Below are 26,203 nucleotides of genomic sequence, written 5' to 3'. Positions count from 1 at the left end.
AAATAGCAAAGGAAAAGTTAACGTTTCCAGGCGGCAGTTTTGTAGGGGACAAGGACAATTGAAAATGATGGAGTGACAAAAGTTGCACGTTAATTTTTATGTAATTTTCCTAGTTGGGTCGTATGTTTCTTCTGTTTTCCCGGGGCAGTACAATTGCTCTACGATTCCATCGGGGCAGCTTCGGCGTCGCCATACAACCTAACAGTTGAGTCCCGAGAGCACGATGCAAGAGTAGCACAGTTTTCGCCGAAGCTCAAGCCAGTAATCTCATCCTAAAGAAATTAAAAAATAAACAAATGTGATTGATCCGTGTTTTACCTCGTGAGATGAGTAGCAAGTAATTTCAGCCCATGTTTTTGCCATGTACAAACGGAGATCCTGTCCAGCAGCGCCCAAATACTGTCCGGAAGGATCGAACCTTAAGTTCAGTTGGGTTAAATTGAGGCTCGTGAACTTACTTCAAAGCATTCACAACATAATCATCCTCTCTCATGACGATCGACTTGATTTCCTTCAACTTTCTCAAGTCCCAAATCTTAATCTCGTTTCCACCAGCTGCAGAAGCAACATAATATCCATTCTCACTGAATTGGACATGATAAAATAAAGCGGTATCAAAAATTGTACCTAAATGCGACTGCATTAACTGGTCCTTTATGGCCAGCGAAAGGGGCAACTTCAACGCGATTTTTGATATCCCAAATTTTCACACCGCCGGTGGAAGTTCCAACGCCAAAGAAGAGACCATCCGGATGGAAATCGCAAGATTCTAGCTTTGCCTCGTTTTCTGTTGCTTTCGTCAGAACACTTCCTGAATTATTGATTAGACAGGGTTCTCTAGTGAGTAAACTTGCCTAATTCGATATCTGAAAAGGCCCAGGTCTGATCTTTTGAGCTGGAAAGGACGTATTGTCCAAGTGGATGGTAGGAGATGCCAGTAACTGCAGCTTTGTGAGCTTTAATTGTAGCTCCGGAGCCACCTGAAATGGAAATATTTACTATCAGGTATAAGAGAACTCGTTTTAACCTTCCAATGACCAAACACGGACAGTAGAATCATCCGAAGCCGACGCAACAACATCCTTTGTCGAGTGATACGCAACTTTTGACACTTCGCCTTTGTGTCCATCGAATTTCGATAGAACAGCTCCTGCCTTCGTATCATACACAACGACGGTATTATCCGCACCGCCGGTGACAACTCTCGTGTTGTCGGCCTTGCTCATGTCCATGCAGAGAATGTGCTTGCCAGGAGCGTGCAAATCCTTGAGTGTATTTTGCGTCGTGTAATTGTGCAGCTTTTCGACGCCAGAAAGAGCAGCCTTTCGCTTGGAGACGAGTTCTTTTCTGCCCTTGGTGAGAGCAGCGTTTTCTTGATCGATTTTCGCGATGACTTCTTCTGAGAGACCTTCGACCATGTCGCCGTCGGCTTCGACCGGATCTGCTTCGTGCGGAACTTGAGCTGAAAGGAAAAAAAATTTTGACAAAGTATAAGAAGATTCATGGTACCCTGAGAAGGCTTGAGTGTCGCAAGAGCTTCTCTCGTCGCGTTGGTTTCTTTCTGAAGTCGAGCAATAACTCGACATGCCGCGTCATGCTGATAGAGAGCATGGGAGAGTTCTTGTCTCGTTGTTTGGAGCTGTGTTCTTTGTGAATAGCTAGAATTGGTGGATAATGAATGAGCTTGCGTAGTGGTCTTACTTGTTGAGCATGATCGCATCCGTTTCATCTTGAAGAGCTTTGAGGATGGCGGGAATCGATGTATGATTTGGCGCTTTAGGGCGGACGATTGACTCTGGTCGAACTTCGATCAGCTGATCAGTGTCGAGCTGCGCGTCGTTCACTAGAAATTGCTGTGAGAGCTTCTCGAGGATCAAGAAAGTACCTGGGTCGGTTCCGTTTTCTTGAATCCATTTTGTGATGAGTCTCTTTTCGAAAATTGCACCTTTCTTAGTTTCAACATGATTTGAGCATCGAATTTTGCTCAAGAACGTCTGGCAAGAATTTGTAAAGACCTGCATGCTTCTACATGAAACCTTCCTGAAACAGGCGAAACTACCGGCTGTTCTGGCGTTTCCCCAGAAATCCCGCAAACAAACAAAGACGCATTCGCTGACTCTGACATTCTGCAAGAAACATATGTTTTATAGGAATCAAACACTCTTGTTTTTCATATTTTTAATATGTTATGGAAGGCACTGATATAGAGTCCTGGACAAATTGCATTTGGATGAATAAAAAGAAAAGATTGAATGAATGGTTGAATTGGGTAAATGTAGAGAACGTCCAGTGGAGAAGAAATAAAGGATTGAATGATGGATGTACCATCATGGTATTTTGTTGAACGAGGAGATAAAAAAAGAACAGAGGATGAGTTTAAATTGGAATCTGTTGCTGGCAAATTTAAAAATCCTAATCGTTGAAATTGAGAAGGCCCTCTTTTCAGCGCCAAAACGAAAAATAGTGTTAATGAGTTGATGTAGTAATATAAACAGAAGGAGCGAAAATGAACAGCTGAAGAGGAGGAGGGAGAGAATATACTTATCTATAATAGTAATATACACATAATCCCACAGAAAGATTCGCCCCAGTTTTGCAAGAGAAGCGAAAGAGTTAGGTACAGATTTTTGTTTAAAATGACATTGATTGAAAAATCAAAAACGCGCAAAAAGGTATAAAAAGTTAAATTTTAAAATGAAGCTACTTTTTTTCTTGACGAAGACCAAGTTTCACCGGTAATTTTAAGCCTGAGTAATTAATCGCATTTTCAGCCTTTTTGAAATCTAATCACAGTTACTCTTTCGATTCATTATTTTTTGTTTATTCACTGGAATGATTAGTATGACTGATTTGACTATGGTTTTGAAATTCTAGTACGACGCGTTTATAAAGCGTTTTTAAAAAGTCACCGCACGAGCTTTTTTTGTTAAAATGAAAAATTTGTAAGTTATGATCAAGAGTGTACAAGTTATTATTTGCAGCAGGGTTTCTTTTGCTTCTGTTGCTGGTTATTTAGCTTTATTGGCTCGTTGCTCGGCGCCGAGGACTGAACTTTTTGATGCAGCGCCTGGCGAGTGATTTCGGTGAACATTTCCTCCACGCCAATGTTGCTTTTGGCAGACGTCTCGAAATATTTGATGTTTTGTTGCTGCGCATACATGTCCGCATCTAATTCAAAAATAGCATTTCTTAGATGATTCGCCTCTTTACCGTTTTTCTCGACGACTCTGTTTGGCGAGTCGACTTTATTCCCGACTAGCACTCTTGGCACGTCTTCGCAATGATTTTGAATCTCGTTAATCCACTTTTGAACGCCAGTAAATGACTCTGCATCAGTGAGATCGTACACCACCACCACTCCATGCGCGCCACGGTAATACGTCGCTGTGATTGTTCTGAATCGCTCCTGGCCCGCTGTATCCCAAATCTAAACAGTTGAAGCTAACTTGTTTCTTTAAAAGCTCACCTGAAGCTTGATCTTTTTGCCCTCCACCTCAATCGTTCTGATTTTGAAATCCACTCCAATAGTGGTTATGTAACTCTGGGTGAAAATGTTGTCGGCAAATCGCACTAGAATCGAGCTTTTGCCAACACCCGCGTTTCCAATAATCAAGAGCTTGAACAAATGATCGTGTTGCTTGTGTGGCGCGGACATTCTAAACAAGGGAATTGAAAAGAACCAAAAAAGTTTTGAAACGGAAATTTATTTGAAATCATAGAAGAATCATCATTAAGCTTTTTGATCTTCTCCTGCTCGAAGACGTTCCATCGCGCGTTGCCTCGATCTCATGATACGACCATCAACCTTTTCTTGCATCGGCACTGACAGAGGAATATCCTTCCTATCTTCGTTACTTTCTACAGTTTCGTAAGAGCGGCCATACAAATGCGAGAAACGATAAGTATTGTGTCTCGCTTTTTTCAGTTCTTCTACTTCTTGATGCGCCATCGAGTGAGCAATATTAACGTTTTTAACCATTGCGGATTCGGCAAACGACAAATTCTGAGTGCCGAATTGTTGCGTGACGAATTCTTGTTGGTAATCATTCTTGAGCTTGAATCGGTCAGAAGACAGGTAGTAGTAGGCTGGCACGAATGCACCGACTGAGATGATGTACGCGACTTTGGAACGGAATACTTCCAGCAAACCCATATTTTATTCTGAATCAAAGAATTTGTTAGTTATAGAACGGGCTGTATTTTTTAGAAATGCATCCGATGCGCACAAACAGCTGACACAGTTCTAGCACGCTTAATCTAGCCAAGATTTAAACCATCTTTTTAAGAAATGCTCAAGAAAATGTTCACGATCCTGCTTCAAATTATTAATAACGAAAAACAACAACTTGGATTTTGAGCATTTTTGTTTATTTTACAAGGATTCTAAGATACAATTTGTGCATTTTTATATTCAAATCCGTAGTGACAAAGCGTGCTACTGTAACTGTGAACTGTACAGAGAGTGCAATCAAAAAAATTTATCAACAACAAACTGCAGTAAAATGGTTAGAAAAAGTGAGATAGTGTATTGTTTTTATAAACGAAACATGTGAGATTGCAAGACGGTTACGTCGCTAATGACTGATGTGAGTCCGGGACATTGGATGTGCTACACACGGGGGTCACCAGGTGCCGTCAGAGAGCATCAAGGAGCGATGTTGAGAGCGGTGAGCTTATTGAACGGAATTGGCGAGCGGTTCCGGCTGACCCCCGGGTCTAGTCGTTCTCCGATGCGCGCAGAGTCCGGCGTTCCACGGCTTCGCGTGCTGTAAGTTGACGAAAGGGAGTTGTTAACGGAGAGTGAGGTGCGGGAAGCGGAATCGCCCCGACGGGGGGTCGTCGAAATTTGCGTGTTAACCGCGTCCGAACTAAGAAAATGTCCATTTTGAGATTTTCAGAACGAAAACTAACCTTTGTCGAACGAAAGTTCGGCATGAAGCAAGCTTTGTTTCCAGCGCTCCAACTTTTCTGAGCAGATCACCAACAATTGTGAGAGCGGAAAGTCGTTGCGCAGAGCCAGGAGACTCCCTGTTTGAGGCAGCAGGAGAACTCGGCGTCTGGTTCAAATTCGAAGCGTGTGAGGAAAGATTGGATATCGTTTGGCTACGCCTTGAAGCAACACCCGAGACGTAGGCAGGACTTCTTACGCCTTCTATGGCACTAGTAGGGTTGTATGAGAAAAAGAGGGTGTGAGTAATTATACTGCCACTTGGTGGAATTTTTCACGCAAATGGGGTGGGATGAGAAACTGTTTATTACACTCAAATTTGGAAGCCAAATAATGAGCCGGTTAAAAAGAAAAAAATGATTGCTTGAATGGGATTCCTACACCACGTGAGTACTACGATCTAGCCACCAGAATAGCAAAAGGTACCTTGGTTTAACGACGGCTATTGGAGATCCTGTCGTTCTGTCGCCGCCAAGATCCGGTTTGGGCAAGATTGGTTGTTTGTCACTATCGCTACTTGTGATGGTCTCTAGTTTTGGCTCTGGTATTCTTGATCGGATTTTTAGCTCGGATTTGAGGTCGCGTTTCTCGTCCTTTTCTCGCTGCAGAAGCTCCTTTAATTTGACGCCTTCAGACACTTCTGTCTCCAGCAACGCATTTCGCTCCACTTCCGCTTCGTAGTTTTTCTGCATCTCTTCGAAGGACGTTGCTAAATGACGATACTTGCGGTCATAGTCGTCTAGCTCTTGCTCCAACGCGCGGCACTTCGCTGCGTGTTCTCTCTAAAATCAGTTTGAACAGTTGAATAGAGGATGTTTTCACCTTAGATTGAGTCTCTTGTTCAAGTGAGCTTTTCAGCCTCGAGATCTCAGAGTCTTGAGTTTGTTCCTTCTCTCTGTGTTTAGATCTGTACTGCTCCAGCTCTTGCGTTATTCTCAGATTATCAGCCCGGAGTGTTTTCTCTTTTTGCTCCAGCTCTTCGACTTGCTGCTCCATTTCGGCCTCGTAATCTTTGTTCATCGACAACATTTCGTCGAATTCCTCCTTGAGCTCGAGGTATCTACTTTTGAAGTGAGCGAGCTCCTCATCGACTGACGAAAACTCACTTGCGCTCATATTCTCTGAAAATTAAAACTTTGAAAACAAATTGAAATTGTTTCTGTGCGCTTCAGAAAGTCGCGTTTTCTGACTCGGCGGGCAGCGATTTACCGGTAGATTGTATCAGGAAACGGTCGTGCACACACAGAACGCGTTAAAGTAAGCAATTTGTAGTCAAAGCTACACGCTTGTTACAGTCATAAAAATTAAAATGGGAGACGGGTTCTAGAAAAATATTGGTTTTGCAATCAAGGAAGAGCTCTGATAACAAGAGGCGTTTTTAGTAAAAAGGGAATGTGAATAAGTATAAGGCAGTTAAATATTAAACTTTGAGTCTTTTCTCTTTTTGATGGTACTTGAACCTAACGTAAACAAAGTTGCCCCCGCATTTGGCGCAGCGGACGCGGTCAAGCTTGAGTGAATTCGTCTTTCGGCCGATTTTGACGGTGCAAGTGCCTCTTTCCATGTTTTCGCACTCCCACCAATACTTGTAATTGATCTGATAGGAATGAGTCGTTTTCACAGGTGGAATCTCTGGATGCGTTTTGAGCGATTTGAAACCCCAAGCGCGGAACTTTGGCCCGTGCCCAGCAAGAGGATCTTCATCAATTATCCAGTTTGCTGCATGTATAAGCTCGTGCAAAAGTGTATCTCTGATTCTAGGTGCTGTGTCGAGAATATGGGGAGCTAGCTCAACTGAGCACTTCTTTTTTGCGGACGATTTGTCGACTCCGGAACGGCATCGCCCCGCGGTGGACCTCAAATGCTTGTTCCAGACGATTGTCATGAGACCGTCCTTGCTCGTAAAAACATTCTCGCCCTGATGCTTTACGTTTACTTTGTATGGGTCAGAAGGTATTTACGTACGTTTTATAGCGCTTATAAAACCTTTGATTTATGCTATCAAATTTTCTCAGCGAAACGTTCTGACCTTGCCTGGAAGCTTTAGTCCGAAAATCGTGCGATTGATAGTTTCGTAAATCTCTTCTATTAGTTCAGTCAAATTGTCTTTCAAGCGCTTGGACGACCACTGGTCGACATCATAAAGGATGCATTGATCGAAGCCGCAGGGGGTCGTTTCTGATTTTTTAATCGTTGGCGTCTTCACGGGCGTCGTGTACACTTTACTCGGAGTTTTTCTAGGAGAGAAATCCCGGTATAGCTGTTTGTCCATCAATCTGTCTGCTTTTGACTTTGGTGTTTTGGGCGAGTTTAATCGCTCGTTACGGACATTGGTCTTCATTATTTTCCGTATACTGTCTGGAGTTACGCCCGCTGTGAATTTCGGTAATTTATGTTCTTTTTTCTTGCGACTCTTTTTGGCTGATTCTCTGATATTTTTCATAAATTTGTCGGAAGAGTCAGAAAATGGATCGGAAGGAGTTGGGACTTCCATGATCGAGTCTTCAAAGTTCTCTTTGTTGTCTTCATCATCAGTGTAAACTGGCTCAGGGTTCAAGATCGTCGTTTCATTGAAGTTTATCGTTGCTCGATGGGATATTTCCTCTCCCCCTACGTCCTCGCTATCTGATACGATGAAGTCTTCCAACTCGTCTTCTGGCGATACAGGACGAAGAGACCGTGACGGCGTTTTCATTTTCGTAAAGAATGCTTCTAGCTCATCTACTTCACTGTCGGTATCTGACGTCTTCTTAGTTTCAGATGTATTTTTTGGCTTCGGAAGCTCAAAATTTTTTTCATCATCGGAGACTTTCTCTTCAACTTGTTTCTTCGCTGGGGTTCTGAATCTTGTTGGAACATTGATCTCAATTTCCTCGTCAGAGCTCAACTCCACGTCGAAATTGAGTTTCTGCTTTGGTTCGGGAGTCCTCTTCTTTTTGTCAATTTTGTCTTTATCGAGGTCGCCGAGTGATCGCCGCCTGAGAGAATGAAATCAATTTACACACGTTGCATGAATAATGGTATCACACCTTGGCTCTGTTTGCTTTTTTCTCCGAAGAATTTTTGCCGATTTTGTAACAGCAGCGATCCATTCATCATCCGATGAGTCCATCTTCCAAACTAAAAAAATCCTCAATGGAGTGTCTCTAGAATCGATCTCAGTTACTAGTGATGCTCAACAAAACTGTCTGGTTACGGCACGATGACTTCTAAGTGTATCAAAAACTCGTGGCTGATTATACCTTTTTTGCTGATATGAATGGTTACAATTTTGAACGATGCGCGCTAGAAATTTAAACAAAACTAAGGCAAAATCTAACCAAAAATAGTTTCACCAATTTTGGTTCTGCTTTTTTACCGGGAAAATGATGCCATTCCGCCAAATGCTACCAAGACTGCGGATATCATTACCGATGAATCAAACTGTATCAACTTTACCGCCACGGACACAAGTAGTCACAACTACACTTATTCGGTCTACGATTATTCTGAGTCCCGCTACATTTACTTGAACTCAGTCAGCTCCAAAAGAATGTCATCTAACCCGAAAAAGAGGGTAACGCCTAATCAAATCAGTTTAATTTTAGCCAAAAATAAATTTAGACCGACGATAAGAGTGCAAAAATCGTCGGTGGCACCATTGCCGACAACAGCACTTATCCATTTTACGTCCAGCTACATTGGGACCAATCTCACGTATGCGGTGGATCTCTGATACATCCTCTGTGGACACTGACTGCCGCTCATTGTGTCTATTTCGCGGAGCCGAGCGATTTTACATTAGCGTTCTCAAACACTCAGAATTCATCTGTTTCCGACATTATCTTGCACCCTGCTTGGTCGACTGACGTAGAGCCAATTTACGATGGCGATATGGGAAAGGGTCTCAAACAAAAAATAATCCTTTACTGTATTTTTAAAACATGAAAAGCTTTTGAAACCCTAAAAGCTATTATGAGACACACGAAAATTATTGACAATGTAACGCCTGTCTGTTTGAACAGCATTCCGGTCACAGAAAGTAGCCAGTTCATCGTTATTGGCCAAGGATCTCTAAGCGAAGATGATCCTGGAATGCAACCTGTAATGTACGAAGTCGATGTCTCCTGGAAAACCTGCAATGGATACGAGAATGAATATATGTCTGATAATATGTTTTGCGCTGCTGATGAAGGAAAAGATTCTTGCTATGTACTTTCATATAGATAAGCTTGTTTTTTTGACTAACCGTGGATATAGGGCGATTCTGGCGGCCCTTTACTCTTCAATCAAACTCTCGAACAAGCTGGAATCGTAAGTTGGGGCATGGAATGCGCTGGAGATCTTCCTGGTGTCTATGCGACAGTCTCCAAGCTAACTAGTTGGATTCCAGTGACGATTACACACTACGAAGCCAACTTTTTAGGAGCCGAAGTCAGAGTCTCTGAATACAGTGAATAGTAAGTTCTTCTATGAAATGCGTTTTTTCTCTTTTGTTGAACTCATATTTGTTTAATAAATTATTATAGTCGACAAGTTTTATGCGATTGGTTTCCATTCGTTCTTGGGTTCGTAGTTTGCCCAGCTGGAAAGGTTCTCTGGTGCCATCAGCTTTTTGTAGCCTTGGACGAGGGCGGGCACGTACTCGGCAGATTCCTATAAATTCATTAATTATTGAGGAAATGAAACAGGTGACTACAGTGAGAGCAGCTTCTTCTCTGGCAGCTCGGTTTTCCATGCTTCGTTCAAGGGCAAAGTTGTTGATTCTCTGACCAATACCGAGGTATCGCTGGGTGAACAGGATTGCGAACAGGAAGTAAGCTCCACAGCTAAGGAAGAAATAATAGAGACAAAGAAATCGATAAGCCCTTACACAAGGAAGAAGCAGTAGTTGAAAAGTCTTCGGGTGAAAAATCGCTGTCTGAAGAATCGAGCCTTCTTGGCGTGCTCGGGGGAGAGGATTCGGAATGCTTTTCGATCGGCCCAGTAAGAGTTTTCGAAACTGAAAAATATTTTTAACCCTGCGCGCTTGGCGATAATCTCTAGCTCCTTACCCGTCAAGGTAGACATCGGAGTAGACGACGGATCTGCGTCGCATGTCCTCGAGAGTGAAGTGGGTGGTAGGGTTGTAGTGACGTCCCATACCGATGTTACCAAACACACCATAGGTCTGCGAGTGGCCGAAGCGGTCACGGTTAGCAGTGGTGTGCTTGATACCGGTCTGGTTGAACCGAGCGAGAGTCTGACGCATTTCTATAAGAAAGTCTGGTGATATTGTTGAACTTTTTATTTATTCACTAATGAAGGAAATAAAAGAAGATAAGAGGAAAAGTTGATTGTCTGCTGTGGTGCAAAATGAGAAAATGAAAGAGGAGTTTTTGGGATTGCTGCTTTTGCGTAACAGAAGAAGTAAGAATTGTGAAGAAAGAGAGGAGGAGAACTTGTTGCTTTTATGATTCATTTTTTGAATTGGAGGTCCAGTCGTATTCGAAGTAAGATACGGAGAAGTTATCGCCTTCGATGAGAGATTTCAGATTATCGGATTTAGTGCCCTAGAATAAAATTACCCACTAGAAGCTGAGCATTTCTTACTGTGTTCATATTTTCAAAGATCCAAATGAGCATCGCTCGATCCTTGCCTCCAAAATCGACTTGATACCATTTGAAGATCATCGATAATTTGACCTTTTTCTTCTCCAAATTTACGAGTACATTACTGTCATCCTCAATGAATCCTTCAGTCGCCATTTTGAGTTCTTCTTGGACGCCTTTCTCGGAGAAACATTTAATGGGAGGGCAAGATTTCGCACCACAAACGAGAGCAAAGTGAATTTTCGGCTCTGCAGTGGGCAAGGCAAATTTCAAACGAGGATCAGAACTGGAAAAAATGTTAAAAGAATCACCTTGGAACGTTTTACCGTGAAAATTGTCGGCAAAGATGAGCAGGTCCCTTGCGATTGCCTCTCAGGACGCCATTCTCTATATCGTCGAGCGTGAACACGTGGCCACCAATAATATAAGAGGTCGTCCAGAAAAATCGCAACCTAGTGAGAAATGTCTGCGGAATACCGCGAACCACTTGACCGTGAATGATCAGGGCGTTGTAGATGTTGATGAAGAAAGCAAGGCGGCCATCGATTGAAAGTTGGGACAGATCTACCCGCTGTAATTGCTAAGAAAAATTTCGAGAAACTATCGGTGAATATAGAACTTACAGCTGTGAGTTTGACATATTCACCAAACTCTTCAGAGTCACGCATGCCTTCGTAATCAACAGAAGTTCCATCATCATTCAAGTACTTGCCATAGAGCTTCTTAATTTGTATCCTCATCTGCTCGCCGAGCTCAGAGGGATGAAGAACCTTGCATTCAGCGGTAACGCCCGAGTTGAGCGAAGCGATAGATTTTTGCTCGACAAGTTGGTAGAGAGTTCCATCCGGGTGAAAAGCATCGACTTTCTTCTCAATCGGAGCGATGAAATTTCCAGCGAGTAGGCGAGTTGCGGCTGCTTCGCCATCTTCACCAGTTCCATCGAGCCATTCTTTCAACTGTTTGCCAGTAAATGCTCCGTGATGCCGCTGGAGCCAGTTCCAACGCTTCTTTGGCAAGTTCGAGTCTTTGAGAGCCTTTGCAATGTCTGCATCTGTGTCGTACTCGCACCGGAGCGACTGCCCATCATCTTCTCCAATGCCAATGAGGAGGGTGGATCCGGGAATCGACGGCGATCCTTCTGGTGGTTCATTTTCCTGCACGTACTTGATCAATTCTTCGAGCTCTTTTTTATCTAGTTTATGAAAGTCGTCTCTTCCGCCGATGTGTTTCTCGTTGAAGAAAATTTGAGGAACTGAAGAAGAAATTTCAATTTTCGGCTGCACTCTTTCAAGATGCTTTTTTGATGAATTTAAAAATTTTGGAATATTGGTGGATACGCGGCGCATTTTTAATATTTTTGAAGATCAGATAAGTGAGATAATTAATGTTCGTTCCGGGTTACGTAATGATGTTATGTCATGCAAGTGAAGTGTTAGTAAGTTCTAGTGAGGTTTAACACGGTTCTGGTGACTGATGATAAATCGAAAGTTTACCATATATGATCTTGATCGCCGCTAGTAGCTACCGGGAGAAGCCTCTCTGTTCTACAGTACTTTTTCAGTTGCTGACTTTCATACCAGTGGATCTATTCGTTTTGCTCTTCAATTCCTCTCTCACACTTTTGTCGTATAAATCGAGCTGTATCTCAATAAATGGCAGATTCAGCTTGTTCAAGCTCATTTTCGCCGCCGTGCAGTGCGGACAGCCGGGCATCGAGTACACCAGGATTTGTCCTAACATTCTGAAGGACAGAAATGAGTGATTGAAATCTTCCGAAACTCGTAATGAAAGTTTAAGATATAATTTAATAACTGTTGAAGAAATGTGGAGAGTTTTTTCACCAGCTTTGATGGGGCTCTGCACACTATTCATTATCTTTCAGGCTCTGAATCTCACATACTAGAGGAGGCTCTGAATGCGTCCAAAAAAATAAAAAAGAGGGTCTCGCTCGAGAAAGAATAAAAGAGAGAGAGTTTGACTCCCAACAATCGCACTTGAGCTCAGCTCAGCGTTGCTTTGAATAAATTTCCTTTCAAACGAAACAGAGCCCTAACTATCATCGACGACAAATTGAATATCGCCAGTGGAAAGGTCCAAAACTGCCCAAACCGCGAAGTCTCCCATAAAGCCAACAAAACTAACCTAAAAAGAGCGGAATCAGACAGTGGCACCAAAGTTGACTCTTACTTGGACGGATTCTAAATCGAAGGAAGCGAAAATTTTATCCATTTTTACGGAATTGCTCATCAAGGACATTTTGTCCGAGGTGAGAGGAGCGGGCGCAAAGTCTGTCTTTTTCGAGCAGTGAGCTTGGAGGATCATTTGTTTTCTCGAAGAAATCATCAGTTCAACCGCCTTGCTCTTCGAAGCAGGGTTGTTTGCCTAAAAAACGCTAGTTTCATGCTCCTTTGGATGTTCATTACCGGGCGAGGACTATTTTCATACATTTTGACGAGTCCAGCGTAGGCACTTCTACTGTTCTTGTCTTGGACGATTGTGCGCGTAGTGGTCTAGATTATTTTATTTACCGTGGTTTTCCATCTTAAGAGCGCCCAACTTAAGAGCGTTTTTGCCAATATTTTCCAAATTTTGTTATCTGAAAAAATCCCAACTTTAGAGCGTTTTTAGGAATTTTTAATTAATAATAAGAATAACGTTTATTTCAACCTGAAAAATCATTGAAAAAAATTGTTTTCTACGCTTCTTTTCAGGTGAAATCATAGCCTCTGATTCAAAGATCGTAATTTTTTTATAATAAATAGGTAAAAATGACCTCAGATGCATTTTTAGAGTTTTGGAAAAAGTTCATTTTATGCATTTTCATTCATCATTTTTTTCCCACTGTCATCCTAGTTTGATCGTAAATTTTCCAATTTAAGAGCGTTTAGGTCTACCCTTGTCATCTGAAAAACGCTCTTAAGATGGAAAACGACGGTATAGTAGAGAAGATATGGTAACTTTTACCATGTTCAAAGATCTGACTTGATTGAGCATCGTTGGGACGCTTCTGAATCTACTCATTTTGTCTGTTTTCGCAACTTTGCTTTCTGAACGTAAAACGACGATGATTTGATGATAATTTATATATTTCAACTGCAGAAACAGGCGAAAATAAACAACAGACATTGACAGATAGAAAACATTATTCTAGAGGAGTTCTGGTCTAATAAGGTGATTTCACTTTTCGCTGATGACTTGTCGAATCCAGTCCATGTGAAAGGCAACATTTGCGAAGCCTGTCGGTTCTTCACCATGGCACGCACCCGAAGCCCAGCTTGTCACTCCAACGACGACGAAGCTTTCACTTGACTCATCGGAACGGCACACTAGCGCACTTCCGGAGTCGCCGTTGCAGCCTGAATTATCCTGGTGATAGCCAGCACAGAAAGATTCATCGTAAGTCAGAAGAGATTGATAAGCGCCACAGTAACTATCAACTTAAAAATGTAAATTGGAAGAACACGAGAGAAGAGCTTATCACCTCGCATCGTTGCGTACTGGAGCTGGTCAGTGTATTCAGGAGGCGTGTTGTCAGTTCGGCCCCAGCCGCAGGGGTGGATATTTTGAAATCAACCATTATTCCATTTTATTCTAGAGCAAAATTGGCTTGATGAATCGGCTTGAAATTTCGCATGTTATCATCTTTTATATATTCGAATCAGTCCTGAATATTTCAGACTGATTCATCAAGCCAGTTTTGCTCTGGAAAAAATGGAATAATGAAATGATTTCAAATTATCCACCCCTGCCCAGCCGGCTAAATGACAGGCTTGCCCGGCAAAGCTCTCGTAAGGATTCGGAAGACAGACTGGTTGCTCAAAGTCAGAAAAGACAAGTTCCGTCTTCAAGTAGATAAGAGTGATGTCGTGCTTCCAGGTTCCATACGGAGTCGTCTAAATTTGAGTGATCTTTTATTCGAAATCATATGTATCTTACATCTGCCTGTGGATGATCAAACACAGCATCAGCTTCAGAAACAGTCTTTAACCCATCGTTCGATCGTTCCAGCGTGCCTGTTACCACAACAGACGTATCCTTGTCGAACTGGCAGTGCGCCGCAGTTAGAATCCAACGCGCGCCGATAATTGCCCCGCCACAGAAGTGAAAACCGCTGTTGGTTCTCAAAGCTGCCATCCAAGGAAACATCGTTGGATCTTCAACGTCCTTTCCGTTGATGATGACGTTCCCGATTTCGATCACTTCAATTCCACTTGGTGGGTCGTGAATGCTCACCAGTGCTCCTCCAGACTCTCCTGCTGCTTGTTCCAAAAGGGATGTAGAAATGCCACATTGATGAAAGTTGAAATTAGATTCGAAAGAAGCTACGAAGGGACTTTCCGTAGTTGTCGATGCTTCAGATGGTCGGATGCAATCATACCATTCTTCAGTTCCTATTATCGAATCGCAATCGTCATATCCCTCTAGTTCACCGGTAGTTGTTGATATGGTCGTAGAAGTAGGGTATTCCCAATTCGATTCCCAATCGTCATACCAGTCCGAATGACTGTTAGAATACCAGTCCGAATACCAGTCCGAATAAGAGTCAGAATACCCATCAAAATACCAATCCCAGTCGTTATCAGCGTTTCGATAATAGGATTCGTAATTCGGATCGTTGTAGTACTCATAAATATCATAAATTATGTCGTCATAATTTTCAGTTGTGGAGGTTGTAGTTGAAGAAGTCGAAGTAGTGGTGAAGCTGTTGCTATTTTCAACGCGATTTTCGAAGTTGTAAGATGGATAATTGTAACCATCGTAGTAGGAGAGGTCCTCAGAGGTTGTTGTCGTAGATGTAGAGGTCGTAGAAGTAGAGGTCGTGGAAGTGGAAGTCGTGGAAGTAGTTGTCGACGTGAATGTGCTGGTAGTTGTTTCCGGATAATAGCCTTCATAACTGGAATCATAAGAGGAATACTGATAGCTACTCTCGTCAGCAAAATGATCATTCAACTCTTCCTCGCAAAAGTGCTTCAAAAATAAATTAAAAGATCTTCGGTGAAAGCAACCATTACCGTCAAACAGTAGGGAATCCATTCAGTGGGGAAATAGAAGGCGCAAGTCTTGTAGCACTCTGTAGTTTTGTCATAATTAATTGGAACTCCAACAGTCCCCCAAAAAAAGAATAAAAATAATGTCTCTGCTCTCATGGCGAAATAGCCAAACTGACCGGTTTCGCATGCTGCTATTCAAAAGCGCGATTTGTTCGCAGCGAAAAATGTCCAAAAGACAAAATTTACCAGTTGAAGAAAACATGTTTTGAACTTTTATTATTTACAGAACAAAATAATAAACACATGTTACTTTGATTGGTGAATATCATTTTTAGGGAGAAAGAAAAAAAAAGTAGGATCTTTTTAGATGTTGAGTCTGTTGCTATATTGCACAAGAAGAAATTCGTTTATGTATTTTTATCTTTTCATGTGTTCAAAAAAAAAGTGAAACTGGGAAGGAAAATAAAAATAGTGGCGCGAAGTTGAATTTTAGAAAAAAGCGCCGGAACGAGATTTTTATCGAGCTTGAATGAAATTCAGTTGCCGATAGTCGGAAATAGGAATAGGGGGAATAGAATGCATGAACATCAGGCTACAGGACAAACAGTAGTTTATACGGTTCGTTGTTTTCAGTTTTTGTTTTTTATAAGAAAGGGTTGTTTGATTGCTTCTGATCGTTTCCACCAATACTGAATTAGGGAAATTAGTGAATAACAAGTATATTGGCTTTGATTACCTCTGTCCCCAGGGATTGGCCATGGCAGGAGCTCCAAAAATATTTTGAACGGGGGCTGCTTGCGGCTGGCTCATCATCGGGTTCATTCCTCCAACAGGAGAGGGTGCCATTGGCTAGGAAGAAGAAATAACTCCTTGTTATGTTAACCTGATTAACCTGTTGAAGACCCATGGACTGTTGCTGGGCATTTCGCTGCATTTCATTCATTGAAGGACCTGGAGTATTGATTTGGAATGGATTACTGCCTTTTACACAGTTCAAATTACATGTACAATTATTCGATGACATCAATTTCACCTTACCCGACGAAAATTAAAATGACAAATCACGGTTGAGAAATTTCAATTACGACAAGAAAAATACAACATTGAGACTTAATTTGAAGCTCGTTTCCTGAAGGTGTGTTACCGAACGGATTCGTGTTCACTTGTTTTGGTCGGCTGACGAGGGCGTCTAAGTTGACAAGGCCAGAAGCTGAACCGAGGAAGGATTGAGCTGTTTTCTTTGGGGCCTGTTCGCTTGGCTAAACAAAACCTTCGAACTGTGATAGGTATGGTTTGTTACCAGGGACGATTGCATGCCTCCCATGTCGAAAGCATTTGCATTCGTATCAGCGGATGGCAAGGAGAAAAGATCAGAACTTGGCTGTGTGTTGTTATTGCCTTAGAAAATCTTGTTAGCGCTAGAAATACGGTACTTAGTCCGAAGTATAACTGAAGATGTAAATGAATAAATGTTTTACCACAAAGAGGACAAATATCAAAGTACGCGCTAGGAAAATCATAAACGACTAAAGTTTTAACGTATAACAGTCGCTTTTTCGTCTTACTCGGTGAGCCAAACGGATCTGAAGCGCCGAATGGATCAGATCCAGTCGCCGTTGCTGGGGGCTGAGCGGCCGGAGCTGCGGATCCAAACGGATCGGATGAAGAAGGAGCACCAAATGGATCCGCTGCGGAAGAAACAGGAGCCGCAACTGGAGCAGCACTAGATCCAAAAGCATCACCAAACGGATCAGCTGCTTTTGGAGGCTCTGGCTGACTCGTTGCTGGAGCTTTAGAACCCCAAGGATCTGATGCTCCAAAAGGATCAGAGGAAGCGGGAAGAGCGGGGTTTCCAAAGGGCGTGCTTTGTGCCTGAAAATGATTTTGTTCTAGGTTTGTTGGGAGGATGAATCTCACGTTTGATTGAGGGGCCCCAAAGGGATCGGCAGCTGCGGGAGCGCCAAAAGGATCCCTTGGAGAGGGAGTGCCGCTCGCTCCTTGGCCCCAAGGGTTCTGTTGCACTGGCAGCGCCGGCTCGTTTCCAAAATCGAGGTTCAGTAAGTCATCGACAGCTGACTGCGGGGCTTGGGCTTGAACCTGCTGCGGGGGCGGATGAGATTGAGAAGGACCAGCCGCTGCTTGCTCGTTCTTGAGCGACTCTTTGATTGCCAGTTCTATTCGGACCTGATCTTCGCGATCCTGTTTCTCCTATGAACACATTTGCTTTTACAGTAAACACCAAGTATACGAATAAATACGGGAAACACCAAGAATATATAAAAGACACGCCAAAAGAAATTACTACCTTTGCTTCTGCTTCCTCTTTAGACATAGCCAAAGCAAGTTGAAGCTGTAGTTCTTCTTCGCCGGAGTTTCCAGGTCTGTAGCTAGAATCAGGCATTCTCCCTGAAGAACCCATGCCAGTCACGTGACCCGTGTGGGAGCCCATGGCAGTTGTTTGCTTCGAGAAACGCTCCTTGTTCTTGAGCGACTTGTCCCGCTCGTTTCGCAGTCTTTCCTCGTCTTTCAGCAAACTGACGAGTTGTGTCGCTCGTTCACGGACGTTTTTTCCGTGATCTTTGTAATCCCGACTGAAAGAATGTTATAAGAAAATGAATAAAACCTTTCCTTACTTGTCGACGTATTGAAAATCTTTGAGAGTTTGAATGGAATAAATATTTTCTTTGCACTGATTTTGAACTCGCTCGGCGCCGGTTTTGACGAGATAGTCGAGCAGCACTAACGATTTGTAAACATGTCTCCAGTTTTTACCCGTGTCCGACAGCCGCTTCCAGATGATTCCCATTATTTCCGGAAAAGCGGTCATATTGTACGTTAAATCCGCGATTTCGGCCATGATCGACGAACTGGGATAAATGAAAATTTGCCATTATAAAAGCTCTGTACCTTGGTCCCCATGGATCATTACTAGTGGCCTCTCGGACCTTGATCTCCACTTCTGTGTAGTTGTGGACGACATTTCTGACGTTTCTGAGCAACCCAGACGCCTGCATTGTTGTTTTGTGCCTCTGATTGACTCTGACTCTGACGCTTTCCAATCAATCTAATCGAAGTTCTGTTTTCTCTTTCTCCAATTTCGACTACAACAGCTCAACAATATCACTCGTCACAGACTGTTCATCTAAACAGACAGAAGTTTTACTTTTTCTGAACAGAATTTCATTCCTACAAGAATCGAATATGAACAGCGAATAATTACGATAACCGTAAATATTGAAAGTCTTCGGAAAAGTCAATATTGAAATTCTGAGCAATAAAGAAATCACAAAATACATGAGTTGAAAGTTACAAGATTTTCTGGAAAATTTCACTTTGAGTAATGATTTCGATTTGTCAAAAATGCCAAAAATAAGCCACACTTGAAAAGTCATTTGTTCAGTGCTTTGTGTTTTGCGGTTTATGAAAACGGTCGTAAAAGTCTGATAAAAACGGAACTATAAAATTTCTCTGTCTCTCTATCTCTGTCTACTGTTTATTTTTTTCATAGCTGGGTTGAATCCTCATCCCCTCGGCCTTGGCAGATAACCGGATCAATACTTGAATACTGCGTTGATCTTAATTTTCTCCTCTTGGAAAAAAGGGAATTTGAAAGCGCGACTTCGAACAAAATGAGCGGTTTTTGGACGATTTTCGCCGATGAAAATTGTTGATTCGGGCGCCGCGAAAATAAACCGTCAAAGCGGAAAAGACCATTTTCGTTGTTTTTCGTTTTCTTTTTCATTCTTTCATTTCTCTTTTTCGACCATTTTCAGAGGAATGCGTAGGTTCACTGCTGCGCGCCCAATCAACCACCCTAGACTCTACAAAATTGCTAATTTAGGAATTGCTAAAAATCATTTTTACGTGATAATGATGGAAGAAACGGATCAAGTTTAATAAGAGAATAATCATCATAGAAGATATCAACTTTATTTACTGAAGATTTCTGTCTTCTTCTTACTTTAAAATGTTATTGACATTCAAAATTGTACTTTTATTGACATAGATTGATCGTATTTAAAAATTCTTCTTTCTAAAATCTTAAATGTTGCACTTACAATTGATCTTACTGAAAATCTAAGAGCATTATTTTTTTAAAAAATATGAAATCAAAATTTTCTCAAGTTAGGATTTTCTCTTTCAGAAAAGAATGTGGAATCGGTTCACAAATTTCGCCACGAGAAGGTTTCTGTCTGCCTCTCAAAAAGCATGGCTGGGTAAGTCAGACTGGAAAAGTCATTAAACAACAATTTCTCGTTTTCATCATTTGAGTAACTAGACATACAACGAGTGTGTATGCAGCATGCGTGTCTGATTCGTTGTTGATTTTATGTCGATGTTTCAGATCATCCTGCTGGGCCAAAGACAGTCTTTTTCTGGGCGCCTGCGTGGAAATGGGCCCTTGTTTTTGCCGGAATTGGTGATTATTTCAGGTGATTCTTGGATCTGGGTTCGGCAAGCTGAGTAGAATACCTGAGTCAGGGTCTGAAAGATCTTCGCCAGAATTTTTCATAAAAGATATTTCAGACCCTGACTCAGGTTTCCAGACAGTTCACCGACCTGTGGCTGAAGCTTTATATTTAATATAATTCTTAATTTTAATATAATTCTTAATTTAAGAACTATTCATAACACCCTTTTAGACCGGCTGAAAAACTGTCACTGAATCAATCCGCTTCCCTCACCGCCACTGGCTTCATTTGGAGCCGTTACTCAATGGTGATCATTCCGAAAAACTACGTTTTATTTTCCGTCAATCTCGCACTCGGGCTAACTGGAGCGATGCAGGTCGGCCGAATTCTCCACTATCAAACAACAGACGAATACAAAGCCAAACAAGCTCAACAGTCATGAACGCAAAATACTAATCAGTAAAATCATGTTCAAGCAAATGCATGTTCCGCAAAAAAGTTCGATACTTTTCTACTTTAGTACAAATCACAGCTGCTACAGTTCTTCCTGAATAAATAATCCAGAGCATTTTTATGAATGGCGAGACGGTTTTTATTATGCAGGGAAACCGTTGTTGTGTTTAATGTTTTGCAAATGGGACCATAAATAGATGAGATTACTAGTAAAAGGTACAGTAACTGTAGCACCAGTCAGCGGTCGTGTCAGGCTGAAGAGAGGACGATTATTTCGACTCTTCGATAAGTTACTCTTCTTTCAGGCGCTTTTGCATGTTCAGTCGCTAAAGTACAGCTTATTTTTATGGGGAGTTTTATGAGATTGAAGCTATTCTTATTACAATTGTTGAACAAGTTATTGTATCAGAATCGATGGCTCAATCTTATGAAAATATAAACAAGGCGTTTAAAAAAGCAGTTAATGGTTTCACTTAATATTCAGTAAGCCCGTGATTATCAGAAAGCATACCTTCAAGTACTGACTCAGTTTAGTAACGAGCTCGCAGACATCAATCTCTTGACTACCAGCGAGCTCCGTCAGTTCCATATCTGCGATTCTATCCATCACTGCTTGAATGAAATCGTCCTGTTTGTTCCCAACCAGTGTGTTTATTCTTGATAATTGGAGAGTCATCGCTTTTATCAGCCGCAAATCATACGTTGTATCTGTTATCGGTGCGTACTGAAACTTCCGAAAGCAGGATCTAATTAAATATCGAAATCTTATTGCTGCGCCTTCCAAACCTTTTTGAGTTAATCCGTTTCGACGTGTGATCGACATACGCGTCAATATCGAGGCGCAACTGTTCCAAATCGTTGTAAAACGAGTTATCATTTAGCAGAACGTCTTCGACCGCACTCTGCACGGGCTCTTCTTTTTCTCGGGTTTCATTTCATATTCAAGCACTTTCAAATTCGAATTGGCAATTGGAAATGATCAAATAAAACCCGGTTCCTGAATTATCGATACGATCGAAAATGAGGTATCCCAAAATGATGATTGCAAGGCAACCAGCGATGCCCCAAGTTATATAAATAATAATCGTAACCGCGGACAACCATCCTTGCCAAGACGATTCGCCCCTCGTTAGCTGAAAAAATCATTTGCCTTATTTTATAATTCCAAGCGTATTTGAACCTCTTGGTATGAAAATAAACACTCGCCGGTCGACCAGAGAAAAATGTTGGCGACCAGCAGTCGCTTTAATAAAATGCGCGTTTTTATGAAACGTTCGCTTTCAACCCTCATCATTTATCTAATGCTTTTTTGTTTTTACCTGTAGCACTGACTTCCAGTCTAGAAAAATGGGCCAGCCACTGTCGGAGACGAATTTTTCAACCTCGATAGCGCGCATTTCACAGACGTAGCCATTTGTCGCCTCGTCGGATTCTCCGCAGATGGCCTTTCGAAACGACCCCGTTGTCGACAATTTGAAGCAATCGTCGAACCAGTAGTGGATTCCCTTCTTCAAGTTCTGGCGTACGTGGTCTTCTTCCGCGTATAAATCATTCTTGTTTGCTAGCTCCATGTTTTTAACACGGCAGCGTTTCTGGGCATCGTAGAAGTTGAGCGAAGATTTTGACTTGTAGATTTGGAATCGGTTTCTTCCTGCTGAAATGATTGTTAGAATTCCTAGAAAGGGTTAGTTTTACCAGTCAGGATTCTAAAATTCAATATTTATCAATTTCATCTTATGAGAATACTTGCCCAAGAATATGATTACCCTTAGAATTTTAATTCAAAGAAACAAAAAGCTCAATAAATTTGCTTTTACAAAAATCCACGTTGGACGGATCTTTTATTGTTACTCTCTTTCTTAGTTTTTTGTTGTGAGTTTCTATTTTATGAGGGATCTTTTTTTCGTGAAAAGGGGGATCACCTGAAGCATCGGAAGTGTGAATGAGTGCGATTATAATCGCCAATATCGTGAGTCTTGACATTTGTGTGGTAATCTCTGTTGATGTAGGAAAAAAAAGAGCAGCCCTGGGCTAGTGACTCGTCATTGGTTTTGAGTCTTCTTTGATGAGTAAAGAATTAAGATAGTAATCAATGTTGACCTACGTGCGACCGTTTACGACAAAGACATTGGGTCCGCGCGCCGACCTACGCTAGAGTTCAAGGCCCGATCGATCTACACGCCCTCACATTTAATGCACATGCCTCCGGCAAATCGCTTTAGAATGCGTCGATATCGGATATGTAAAAAGTCGACGGAAAATGGGCTAGAGTACAATTGAACAAGATTTTTAAAATAAGACGAGTCAAGGAAATAAGCTTTTGAATTGTTTATTTATCCTAATTTTCAATACTGAAATAATCTTCAATAGACAGTCATCCTAAGATAAAGGCGCATTCATTTTTTCTTCATCCGAAGCTAGAAAATGTTATATATAATGTTATAATAATGATTAAAAATTTACGAGAGATTTTATTTCGTTTTTATTTATTCACAGTTTTATCAATTTATTCCCAAATGAAGTCAAGTAGAAAGCCAGACGTTTCCCTCTTTTCGCGGGCCTTAATATTGATGAATACTTTCTTTTAATTTATCATACCTTTCTCTCACTCTCGTAAAGACCAGCAAGAGTTTCATTCTCCTTCTTCTGTTCTTGAAGCCTTTTCCTTAATTCCTGAATTTCCAATGCTTGCTTGTCGAATTCACTGTTGAGTTTGTTGAGTTGATGAGTTTTTATTGAGATATCTGCGCTCATCTGAGCTTTTGCTGCTGAATGATTGTTTTCTAACTCGATCTTTTCCTGTTGCTTTGCCTCGAATTTCGACTGCAACTTTTTAGTTTCATCTCCATGTACCTCCTGCATACTTTTGGCAAACTTCTCCAAATTTTCAATCTTCTTCGTTTTAGATGAGCAGAGCGCGCTGATTTGATTTTGACTAGCTTTCAATAATGAATACGATTGCTTCAAGTCCTTAATTTCTTTTCTCAATTTATCTTCAACAGCAGATTGTTTCTGTTTTGCGTTTGTTTCTTTATATTTAGCTGCCCTTGAGCATTCTTCCAATTGCTCTTTGAGTCTTTTGATTTCTTCTCTTAATTTTGCGTTGGAGTTTTCATATTCTTTCAATTGAACTTTTGCACAAGTTTCCTGATTGTCGTTCGTTTTCTTCAGCTCTTGAATTTCAGCTTGAAGATTTCTGATAAGTCGTTGATCGCGAGGACTGCTTTCTTTATCGGCTAATTCTTTCGTCAGACTTTGAATACCATCTTCTCGAATGCCCAATTTCTCCTTCAATAAATTTATTTCTTTTGCCTTTGCGATACTGATGGATTCAATCTTTTTATTCAGTCGTTTTATATCAGCGTCTTTTTTCTTCGATTTTTCTGTGGCCTCGTTATATTTTCTTTGGAAAATAGCAACACTTTCTCTTTGGTTTTCTATCTTAGTCGTCTGTGTCTTCGTTGTCTTCTCCAACTCTTGGACTCTTGTCTTCAATTTTTGAACTTGTGCGTAAAGATGATCATTGCAGCCTACATGTCGTTCATGCTCGTCTGCTTTCATTTCTATAGAACATGAAGGACATTTCTTCTTGTTGAGAAATGGACAGATTGATTTGTGGGAATCGAACTCAGAATGAACTATTCTTTCTGAACACTCAGGGGCCGGACATTTTAAATGAATCGAGTCCAAAAGGGTTGTCATGAGTCTTGTTATAGGGTTTACATCTGGGACTTATTGATTGAATTAACTTGTTAAAGACTAACGGATAATGATTGATCTTGTAAAACACCTTCCTAGATGGTTTTCCGCTAAAATTTGTTGCTCTGCAGAGAGGACACGTCGACAGCTGCTTTTCTTTAACTTCCAAAAAGCATTTTTCGCAGAAATGACCCTCACAGCAGTCAAGTTTTACAGGTTTTTCTAATATCGAATGGCAAATAGAGCAGAAGATCTCATCTTTTAGATTCTTCAATATCTCTGATGCATTTTCCGGAGAAATATCAATCTCTGCGTCGAGTCCCATAATTATGAAGAGTTTCAAATGATGCGAAAAGGCGACTCACTATTTGGATTGCTTCGCCAATATTTGCCTTGAGGAAGAAATAAACTGAAAGTCAAGTCTAGAGAAAAGGAATCTCTCACCAATCGTCGTAAAAACACCTGCCGTTAAAAAGGCCTAACAAAGATCTGGGAAAACTATAGGAAATAAGCAGGGACATTTATTTACGAGGAATTGAAGTTATGAAAGGTTAAAGAAAGCGAAAAAGAAAGTTATCAAGCACAGAAAATAGATGGAGCCGACTCCATTCGTAAAATTGGTAACGATGTCTTTCCATGGGATCGAGATCGTCATTGTCTCCGCAAAACCGACGCATGATTGACAACCTCGCTAGAATTTAATCTGAAAGTTTGATGAAAGAGTTTTATGTACCTGTGATTTTACTTGGATGCTCTGAAAGAATGCGAATACGACGATTGAGATTTTCGACAATGTCAATGAGTAAAAAAAGCCTAAAATTAATTTAGAAAAATGCTATTCTTCCTTGATTTCAAGGAGTTGCAGGTGGCTAACAGTTTACCTAGTAAGAACGACTCTTGCAAAGTCCGTCGGCCATTGGCTTTCGTAAAGCCTTCGTTTTGGAGGTGAACGAGTAGGTCGTGCGAGTGGTGACATTGGTCGCTGCTCGTATTTTTGCCGAGAGCTTGGAGAAGGGGCTACGCGCCGACTTTTTCGAGGGGAATGGGAATGTGCTCGCCGCGGCCTGAAATAACGGTACGATCAAGTCTTTCTTTTAGAATCGAAGCTTCGAAATAAGTTATTTCAAATAACCTTCTGATTTGCGCATATTCTTCATCAACGCTTGTAAAACCTCCACCAGTTGTGTATCCATCGGATAGTCTAACAGCATCTTCTTTTGTTACTCTACTTTGGATAAATATTCTTGTTGTCTGATAGAAGCAATTAACGTCTTTCCATAATATTTTTAACCAAGACCTTTTGAAGAACACGTCTCTATTTCTACAGCCATTATGCTGAGCTCTCTCACGAAAGCGCTTGCTTTCCATCGCGACAAATGAAGATAAATGAATATTTTTTTGAGAAAGAAACTATTTTCACCGAAACAAAATAAGCAATGAACAAAATTTTATCTAGAAACAATATATTTTCTTCGAATTCAGTACTGATTTTATAGATGATTATCCAATGTAGCCAGTGAGATCGCTCGCTTCTTTCAATGTCGTCGACTTATCTTTTCTTAAAAATTGTTGTTCTCTAAACATATTAGTCATGATATTCATACCTTCTAAGCGCGAGAAAAAGTTTTTGGGAAAGCTTCATTTGCTTCTCCATCTCAAAATGAAAAGCTACGTCTTCAATAAGTTTCAACTCTTTTCCCTCTATTCGGGCAGCTTCCCTCAACAATCCAGTGAAAAGAACATCTTCAAGAGGAAAGTGATCGATCATATTTTTATTCAACTCTGCTGCATCTAGTATCTTCTGTCTCGCTTTTCTAGGGAGAACATATGCTGGACCGCTGCAAAAAGGAGGAAAGAGAAAGCCAACCGGCCACTGATCTCGACTCAGCGAATTTTTTCCAACGCGATGAGCTCTTCCATTTTTGATCAACTTATCCAGGCAGAAGATTTCCTCTGAATTAGGGTTTCTGTTCAGTAAAGCACTTTCTAAGCTGTCTCTGTTGATAAAAACATCATCGTCTTGAAAGATTGTCCATTTGGCTTGTTTCTGACTCGCTTTATGGTAGCGAAACAAGGTCTTAGTCGGGAGAGTTTCGTAAGAATCAATGAAGTTCCACTCTTCAATATCC

The 26,203-nt window shown here is 41.3% G+C and overlaps 13 protein-coding genes and 2 long non-coding RNA genes across 17 annotated transcripts; 2 read left to right on the top strand and 13 right to left on the bottom strand.

Moving 5' to 3' along the window:
• Window positions 1–5: 5 nt before the first annotated feature.
• LOC145700634 (pre-mRNA-processing factor 19-like) lies at window positions 6–2,148 on the bottom strand. Its single transcript, XM_081777944.1, has 10 exons — window positions 2,043–2,148; window positions 1,886–1,947; window positions 1,702–1,843; window positions 1,510–1,658; window positions 1,028–1,462; window positions 851–980; window positions 628–807; window positions 459–584; window positions 319–418; window positions 6–272 (listed from the first exon to the last, which is right to left on the bottom strand). Exons 1-10 carry the CDS (start codon window positions 2,123–2,125, stop codon window positions 159–161), a joined length of 1,521 nt encoding a protein of 506 aa, XP_081634070.1. The 5' UTR covers window positions 2,126–2,148; the 3' UTR covers window positions 6–158.
• A 13-nt stretch (window positions 2,149–2,161) lies between these two features.
• LOC145700659 (ras-related protein Rab-35-like) lies at window positions 2,162–3,694 on the bottom strand. Its single transcript, XM_081777976.1, has 3 exons — window positions 3,467–3,694; window positions 3,211–3,427; window positions 2,162–3,168 (listed from the first exon to the last, which is right to left on the bottom strand). Exons 1-3 carry the CDS (start codon window positions 3,653–3,655, stop codon window positions 2,972–2,974), a joined length of 603 nt encoding a protein of 200 aa, XP_081634102.1. The 5' UTR covers window positions 3,656–3,694; the 3' UTR covers window positions 2,162–2,971.
• Window positions 3,695–4,463: 769 nt separating this feature from the next.
• Window positions 4,464–6,155, bottom strand: LOC145700641 (nuclear distribution protein nudE-like 1-A). Its single transcript, XM_081777953.1, has 4 exons — window positions 5,771–6,155; window positions 5,375–5,730; window positions 4,912–5,160; window positions 4,464–4,868 (listed from the first exon to the last, which is right to left on the bottom strand). The coding sequence occupies exons 1-4, from the start codon at window positions 6,062–6,064 to the stop codon at window positions 4,646–4,648; spliced, it is 1,122 nt and encodes a 373-aa protein (XP_081634079.1). The 5' UTR covers window positions 6,065–6,155; the 3' UTR covers window positions 4,464–4,645.
• A 51-nt stretch (window positions 6,156–6,206) lies between these two features.
• Window positions 6,207–9,388, bottom strand: LOC145700633 (uncharacterized). The gene is made up of 4 exons (XM_081777943.1): window positions 9,177–9,388; window positions 7,978–8,068; window positions 6,983–7,926; window positions 6,207–6,883 (listed from the first exon to the last, which is right to left on the bottom strand). Exons 2-4 carry the CDS (start codon window positions 8,058–8,060, stop codon window positions 6,369–6,371), a joined length of 1,542 nt encoding a protein of 513 aa, XP_081634069.1. The 5' UTR covers window positions 8,061–8,068; window positions 9,177–9,388; the 3' UTR covers window positions 6,207–6,368.
• LOC145698176 (kallikrein-6-like) lies at window positions 8,204–9,455 on the top strand. Its single transcript, XM_081775377.1, has 5 exons — window positions 8,204–8,210; window positions 8,278–8,504; window positions 8,552–8,831; window positions 8,880–9,139; window positions 9,188–9,455. The coding sequence occupies exons 1-5, from the start codon at window positions 8,204–8,206 to the stop codon at window positions 9,386–9,388; spliced, it is 975 nt and encodes a 324-aa protein (XP_081631503.1). The 3' UTR covers window positions 9,389–9,455.
• Window positions 9,419–10,188, bottom strand: LOC145700661 (uncharacterized). The gene is made up of 4 exons (XM_081777978.1): window positions 9,982–10,188; window positions 9,801–9,929; window positions 9,627–9,756; window positions 9,419–9,583 (listed from the first exon to the last, which is right to left on the bottom strand). The coding sequence occupies exons 1-4, from the start codon at window positions 10,176–10,178 to the stop codon at window positions 9,467–9,469; spliced, it is 573 nt and encodes a 190-aa protein (XP_081634104.1). The 5' UTR covers window positions 10,179–10,188; the 3' UTR covers window positions 9,419–9,466.
• A 10-nt stretch (window positions 10,189–10,198) lies between these two features.
• LOC145700635 (uncharacterized) lies at window positions 10,199–12,264 on the bottom strand. Its single transcript, XM_081777945.1, has 5 exons — window positions 12,097–12,264; window positions 11,143–11,771; window positions 10,846–11,099; window positions 10,520–10,805; window positions 10,199–10,479 (listed from the first exon to the last, which is right to left on the bottom strand). The coding sequence occupies exons 1-5, from the start codon at window positions 12,257–12,259 to the stop codon at window positions 10,378–10,380; spliced, it is 1,434 nt and encodes a 477-aa protein (XP_081634071.1). The 5' UTR covers window positions 12,260–12,264; the 3' UTR covers window positions 10,199–10,377.
• Window positions 12,265–12,323: 59 nt separating this feature from the next.
• LOC145700665 (uncharacterized) lies at window positions 12,324–13,595 on the bottom strand. Of its 2 annotated transcripts, XM_081777983.1 has the most exons (5): window positions 13,484–13,595; window positions 12,943–13,029; window positions 12,707–12,901; window positions 12,584–12,661; window positions 12,324–12,374 (listed from the first exon to the last, which is right to left on the bottom strand). In XM_081777983.1, exons 1-5 carry the CDS (start codon window positions 13,538–13,540, stop codon window positions 12,357–12,359), a joined length of 435 nt encoding a protein of 144 aa, XP_081634109.1. In that variant the 5' UTR covers window positions 13,541–13,595; the 3' UTR covers window positions 12,324–12,356. The 2 variants fall into 2 exon arrangements, with proteins under 2 accessions (XP_081634109.1, XP_081634110.1); XM_081777984.1 differs by lacking the exon at window positions 12,324–12,374 and having other exon boundaries at window positions 12,529–12,661.
• Window positions 13,594–15,689, bottom strand: LOC145700629 (uncharacterized). The gene is made up of 5 exons (XM_081777939.1): window positions 15,532–15,689; window positions 14,456–15,487; window positions 14,276–14,412; window positions 14,001–14,068; window positions 13,594–13,956 (listed from the first exon to the last, which is right to left on the bottom strand). The coding sequence occupies exons 1-5, from the start codon at window positions 15,664–15,666 to the stop codon at window positions 13,697–13,699; spliced, it is 1,632 nt and encodes a 543-aa protein (XP_081634065.1). The 5' UTR covers window positions 15,667–15,689; the 3' UTR covers window positions 13,594–13,696.
• A 76-nt stretch (window positions 15,690–15,765) lies between these two features.
• LOC145700628 (epsin-2-like) lies at window positions 15,766–18,683 on the bottom strand. Its single transcript, XM_081777938.1, has 10 exons — window positions 18,418–18,683; window positions 18,144–18,377; window positions 17,816–18,101; window positions 17,428–17,718; window positions 17,076–17,382; window positions 16,811–16,908; window positions 16,642–16,769; window positions 16,403–16,493; window positions 16,247–16,359; window positions 15,766–16,199 (listed from the first exon to the last, which is right to left on the bottom strand). The coding sequence occupies exons 1-10, from the start codon at window positions 18,522–18,524 to the stop codon at window positions 16,154–16,156; spliced, it is 1,701 nt and encodes a 566-aa protein (XP_081634064.1). The 5' UTR covers window positions 18,525–18,683; the 3' UTR covers window positions 15,766–16,153.
• Window positions 18,684–19,645: 962 nt separating this feature from the next.
• On the top strand, window positions 19,646–20,496 carry LOC145700667 (mitochondrial pyruvate carrier 2-like). The gene is made up of 3 exons (XM_081777986.1): window positions 19,646–19,727; window positions 19,856–19,943; window positions 20,154–20,496. The coding sequence occupies exons 1-3, from the start codon at window positions 19,661–19,663 to the stop codon at window positions 20,362–20,364; spliced, it is 366 nt and encodes a 121-aa protein (XP_081634112.1). The 5' UTR covers window positions 19,646–19,660; the 3' UTR covers window positions 20,365–20,496.
• Window positions 20,497–22,561, bottom strand: LOC145700651 (uncharacterized). Of its 2 annotated transcripts, none has more exons than XM_081777966.1 (6): window positions 22,298–22,561; window positions 21,695–22,026; window positions 21,375–21,508; window positions 21,162–21,293; window positions 20,887–21,121; window positions 20,497–20,701 (listed from the first exon to the last, which is right to left on the bottom strand). In XM_081777966.1, the coding sequence occupies exons 1-6, from the start codon at window positions 22,356–22,358 to the stop codon at window positions 20,666–20,668; spliced, it is 930 nt and encodes a 309-aa protein (XP_081634092.1). In that variant the 5' UTR covers window positions 22,359–22,561; the 3' UTR covers window positions 20,497–20,665. The 2 variants fall into 2 exon arrangements, with proteins under 2 accessions (XP_081634092.1, XP_081634091.1); XM_081777965.1 differs by having other exon boundaries at window positions 21,695–22,029; window positions 22,298–22,559.
• Window positions 22,562–22,818: 257 nt separating this feature from the next.
• LOC145700724 (uncharacterized) lies at window positions 22,819–24,399 on the bottom strand. The gene is made up of 3 exons (XM_081778049.1): window positions 24,140–24,399; window positions 22,974–24,081; window positions 22,819–22,935 (listed from the first exon to the last, which is right to left on the bottom strand). Exons 1-3 carry the CDS (start codon window positions 24,397–24,399, stop codon window positions 22,882–22,884), a joined length of 1,422 nt encoding a protein of 473 aa, XP_081634175.1. The 3' UTR covers window positions 22,819–22,881.
• Window positions 24,400–24,961: 562 nt separating this feature from the next.
• LOC145700012 (uncharacterized) lies at window positions 24,962–25,475 on the bottom strand. The gene is made up of 3 exons (XR_014134128.1): window positions 25,372–25,475; window positions 25,207–25,299; window positions 24,962–25,138 (listed from the first exon to the last, which is right to left on the bottom strand). It is a non-coding gene; the product is annotated as an uncharacterized LOC145700012 (long non-coding RNA).
• A 39-nt stretch (window positions 25,476–25,514) lies between these two features.
• LOC145699811 (uncharacterized) lies at window positions 25,515–26,086 on the bottom strand. The gene is made up of 2 exons (XR_014134086.1): window positions 25,679–26,086; window positions 25,515–25,632 (listed from the first exon to the last, which is right to left on the bottom strand). It is a non-coding gene; the product is annotated as an uncharacterized LOC145699811 (long non-coding RNA).
• Between the last annotated feature and the right edge of the window lie 117 nt (window positions 26,087–26,203).

The sequence above is a fragment of the Oikopleura dioica genome, chromosome 2 (genome assembly GCF_907165135.1).
Source record: "Oikopleura dioica chromosome 2, OKI2018_I68_1.0, whole genome shotgun sequence".
NCBI classification, from domain to species: domain Eukaryota; kingdom Metazoa; phylum Chordata; class Appendicularia; order Copelata; family Oikopleuridae; genus Oikopleura; species Oikopleura dioica.
The sequence above is the reverse complement of the archived record's forward strand: the minus strand, read 5'-3'. Positions and strand labels throughout refer to the sequence as shown.

What these genes read in the sequence shown, in the direction of transcription:
- LOC145700651 (XM_081777965.1), bottom strand. Translation starts at nt 22,358, where the DNA reads ATGTCAAGACTCACGATATTGGCGATTATAATCGCACTCATTCACACT. An exon ending in TCACACTTCCGATGCTTCAG is followed by an intron (nt 22,030 to 22,297) that starts GTGATCCCCCTT and finishes CAATCATTTCAG; the next exon opens with CAGGAAGAAACCGATTCCAA. An exon ending in ACTGGAAGTCAGTGCTACAG is followed by an intron (nt 21,509 to 21,694) that starts GTAAAAACAAAA and finishes TGATTTTTTCAG; the next exon opens with CTAACGAGGGGCGAATCGTC.
- LOC145700629 (XM_081777939.1), bottom strand. Translation starts at nt 15,666, where the DNA reads ATGAGAGCAGAGACATTATTTTTATTCTTTTTTTGGGGGACTGTTGGA. An exon ending in GGATTCCCTACTGTTTGACG is followed by an intron (nt 15,488 to 15,531) that starts GTAATGGTTGCT and finishes TTATTTTTGAAG; the next exon opens with CACTTTTGCGAGGAAGAGTT. An exon ending in CCAGTACGCAACGATGCGAG is followed by an intron (nt 13,957 to 14,000) that starts GTGATAAGCTCT and finishes TACATTTTTAAG; the next exon opens with TTGATAGTTACTGTGGCGCT.
- LOC145700661 (XM_081777978.1), bottom strand. Translation starts at nt 10,178, where the DNA reads ATGCGTCAGACTCTCGCTCGGTTCAACCAGACCGGTATCAAGCACACC. An exon ending in AACTACTGCTTCTTCCTTGT is followed by an intron (nt 9,757 to 9,800) that starts GTAAGGGCTTAT and finishes TTTCTTCCTTAG; the next exon opens with CTGTGGAGCTTACTTCCTGT. An exon ending in GAGAAGAAGCTGCTCTCACT is followed by an intron (nt 9,584 to 9,626) that starts GTAGTCACCTGT and finishes ATGAATTTATAG; the next exon opens with GAATCTGCCGAGTACGTGCC.
- LOC145700724 (XM_081778049.1), bottom strand. Translation starts at nt 24,399, where the DNA reads ATGGGACTCGACGCAGAGATTGATATTTCTCCGGAAAATGCATCAGAG. An exon ending in TACAAGATCAATCATTATCC is followed by an intron (nt 24,082 to 24,139) that starts GTTAGTCTTTAA and finishes CCCTATAACAAG; the next exon opens with ACTCATGACAACCCTTTTGG. An exon ending in TTTACGAGAGTGAGAGAAAG is followed by an intron (nt 22,936 to 22,973) that starts GTATGATAAATT and finishes ATCAATATTAAG; the next exon opens with GCCCGCGAAAAGAGGGAAAC.
- LOC145700665 (XM_081777983.1), bottom strand. Translation starts at nt 13,540, where the DNA reads ATGAGTAGATTCAGAAGCGTCCCAACGATGCTCAATCAAGTCAGATCT. An exon ending in AAGTCAGATCTTTGAACATG is followed by an intron (nt 13,030 to 13,483) that starts GTAAAAGTTACC and finishes AAAATAATCTAG; the next exon opens with ACCACTACGCGCACAATCGT. An exon ending in TCGATTTAGAATCCGTCCAA is followed by an intron (nt 12,662 to 12,706) that starts GTAAGAGTCAAC and finishes CGCTCTTTTTAG; the next exon opens with GTTAGTTTTGTTGGCTTTAT.
- LOC145700633 (XM_081777943.1), bottom strand. Translation starts at nt 8,060, where the DNA reads ATGGACTCATCGGATGATGAATGGATCGCTGCTGTTACAAAATCGGCA. An exon ending in AAAAAGCAAACAGAGCCAAG is followed by an intron (nt 7,927 to 7,977) that starts GTGTGATACCAT and finishes TCATTCTCTCAG; the next exon opens with GCGGCGATCACTCGGCGACC. An exon ending in TTTCGGACTAAAGCTTCCAG is followed by an intron (nt 6,884 to 6,982) that starts GCAAGGTCAGAA and finishes ACCCATACAAAG; the next exon opens with TAAACGTAAAGCATCAGGGC.
- LOC145700628 (XM_081777938.1), bottom strand. Translation starts at nt 18,524, where the DNA reads ATGCAGGCGTCTGGGTTGCTCAGAAACGTCAGAAATGTCGTCCACAAC. An exon ending in CCGTTCGGTAACACACCTTC is followed by an intron (nt 16,494 to 16,641) that starts AGGAAACGAGCT and finishes GAACTGTGTAAA; the next exon opens with AGGCAGTAATCCATTCCAAA. An exon ending in AGTCCATGGGTCTTCAACAG is followed by an intron (nt 16,360 to 16,402) that starts GTTAATCAGGTT and finishes TCTTCTTCCTAG; the next exon opens with CCAATGGCACCCTCTCCTGT.
- LOC145700667 (XM_081777986.1), top strand. Translation starts at nt 19,661, where the DNA reads ATGTGGAATCGGTTCACAAATTTCGCCACGAGAAGGTTTCTGTCTGCC. An exon ending in CTCTCAAAAAGCATGGCTGG is followed by an intron (nt 19,728 to 19,855) that starts GTAAGTCAGACT and finishes TCGATGTTTCAG; the next exon opens with ATCATCCTGCTGGGCCAAAG. An exon ending in GGAATTGGTGATTATTTCAG is followed by an intron (nt 19,944 to 20,153) that starts GTGATTCTTGGA and finishes ACACCCTTTTAG; the next exon opens with ACCGGCTGAAAAACTGTCAC.
- LOC145698176 (XM_081775377.1), top strand. An exon ending in CATCTAACCCGAAAAAGAGG is followed by an intron (nt 8,505 to 8,551) that starts GTAACGCCTAAT and finishes AAATAAATTTAG; the next exon opens with ACCGACGATAAGAGTGCAAA. An exon ending in AAGGAAAAGATTCTTGCTAT is followed by an intron (nt 9,140 to 9,187) that starts GTACTTTCATAT and finishes CCGTGGATATAG; the next exon opens with GGCGATTCTGGCGGCCCTTT.
- LOC145700635 (XM_081777945.1), bottom strand. Translation starts at nt 12,259, where the DNA reads ATGTTAGGACAAATCCTGGTGTACTCGATGCCCGGCTGTCCGCACTGC. An exon ending in CAAAACGAATAGATCCACTG is followed by an intron (nt 11,772 to 12,096) that starts GTATGAAAGTCA and finishes TTTCTTCTTCAG; the next exon opens with TTCCTCAAATTTTCTTCAAC. An exon ending in CTTTGCCGACAATTTTCACG is followed by an intron (nt 10,806 to 10,845) that starts GTAAAACGTTCC and finishes CATTTTTTCCAG; the next exon opens with TTCTGATCCTCGTTTGAAAT.
- LOC145700641 (XM_081777953.1), bottom strand. Translation starts at nt 6,064, where the DNA reads ATGAGCGCAAGTGAGTTTTCGTCAGTCGATGAGGAGCTCGCTCACTTC. An exon ending in AACAAGAGACTCAATCTAAG is followed by an intron (nt 5,731 to 5,770) that starts GTGAAAACATCC and finishes AACTGATTTTAG; the next exon opens with AGAGAACACGCAGCGAAGTG. An exon ending in ATAGCCGTCGTTAAACCAAG is followed by an intron (nt 5,161 to 5,374) that starts GTACCTTTTGCT and finishes CAACCCTACTAG; the next exon opens with TGCCATAGAAGGCGTAAGAA.
- LOC145700659 (XM_081777976.1), bottom strand. Translation starts at nt 3,655, where the DNA reads ATGTCCGCGCCACACAAGCAACACGATCATTTGTTCAAGCTCTTGATT. An exon ending in GCAAAAAGATCAAGCTTCAG is followed by an intron (nt 3,428 to 3,466) that starts GTGAGCTTTTAA and finishes TCAACTGTTTAG; the next exon opens with ATTTGGGATACAGCGGGCCA. An exon ending in CAGAGTCGTCGAGAAAAACG is followed by an intron (nt 3,169 to 3,210) that starts GTAAAGAGGCGA and finishes TTTTTGAATTAG; the next exon opens with ATGCGGACATGTATGCGCAG.
- LOC145700634 (XM_081777944.1), bottom strand. Translation starts at nt 2,125, where the DNA reads ATGTCAGAGTCAGCGAATGCGTCTTTGTTTGTTTGCGGGATTTCTGGG. An exon ending in TATGTTGTGAATGCTTTGAA is followed by an intron (nt 419 to 458) that starts GTAAGTTCACGA and finishes ACTGAACTTAAG; the next exon opens with GTTCGATCCTTCCGGACAGT. An exon ending in CTTGCTACTCATCTCACGAG is followed by an intron (nt 273 to 318) that starts GTAAAACACGGA and finishes TAATTTCTTTAG; the next exon opens with GATGAGATTACTGGCTTGAG.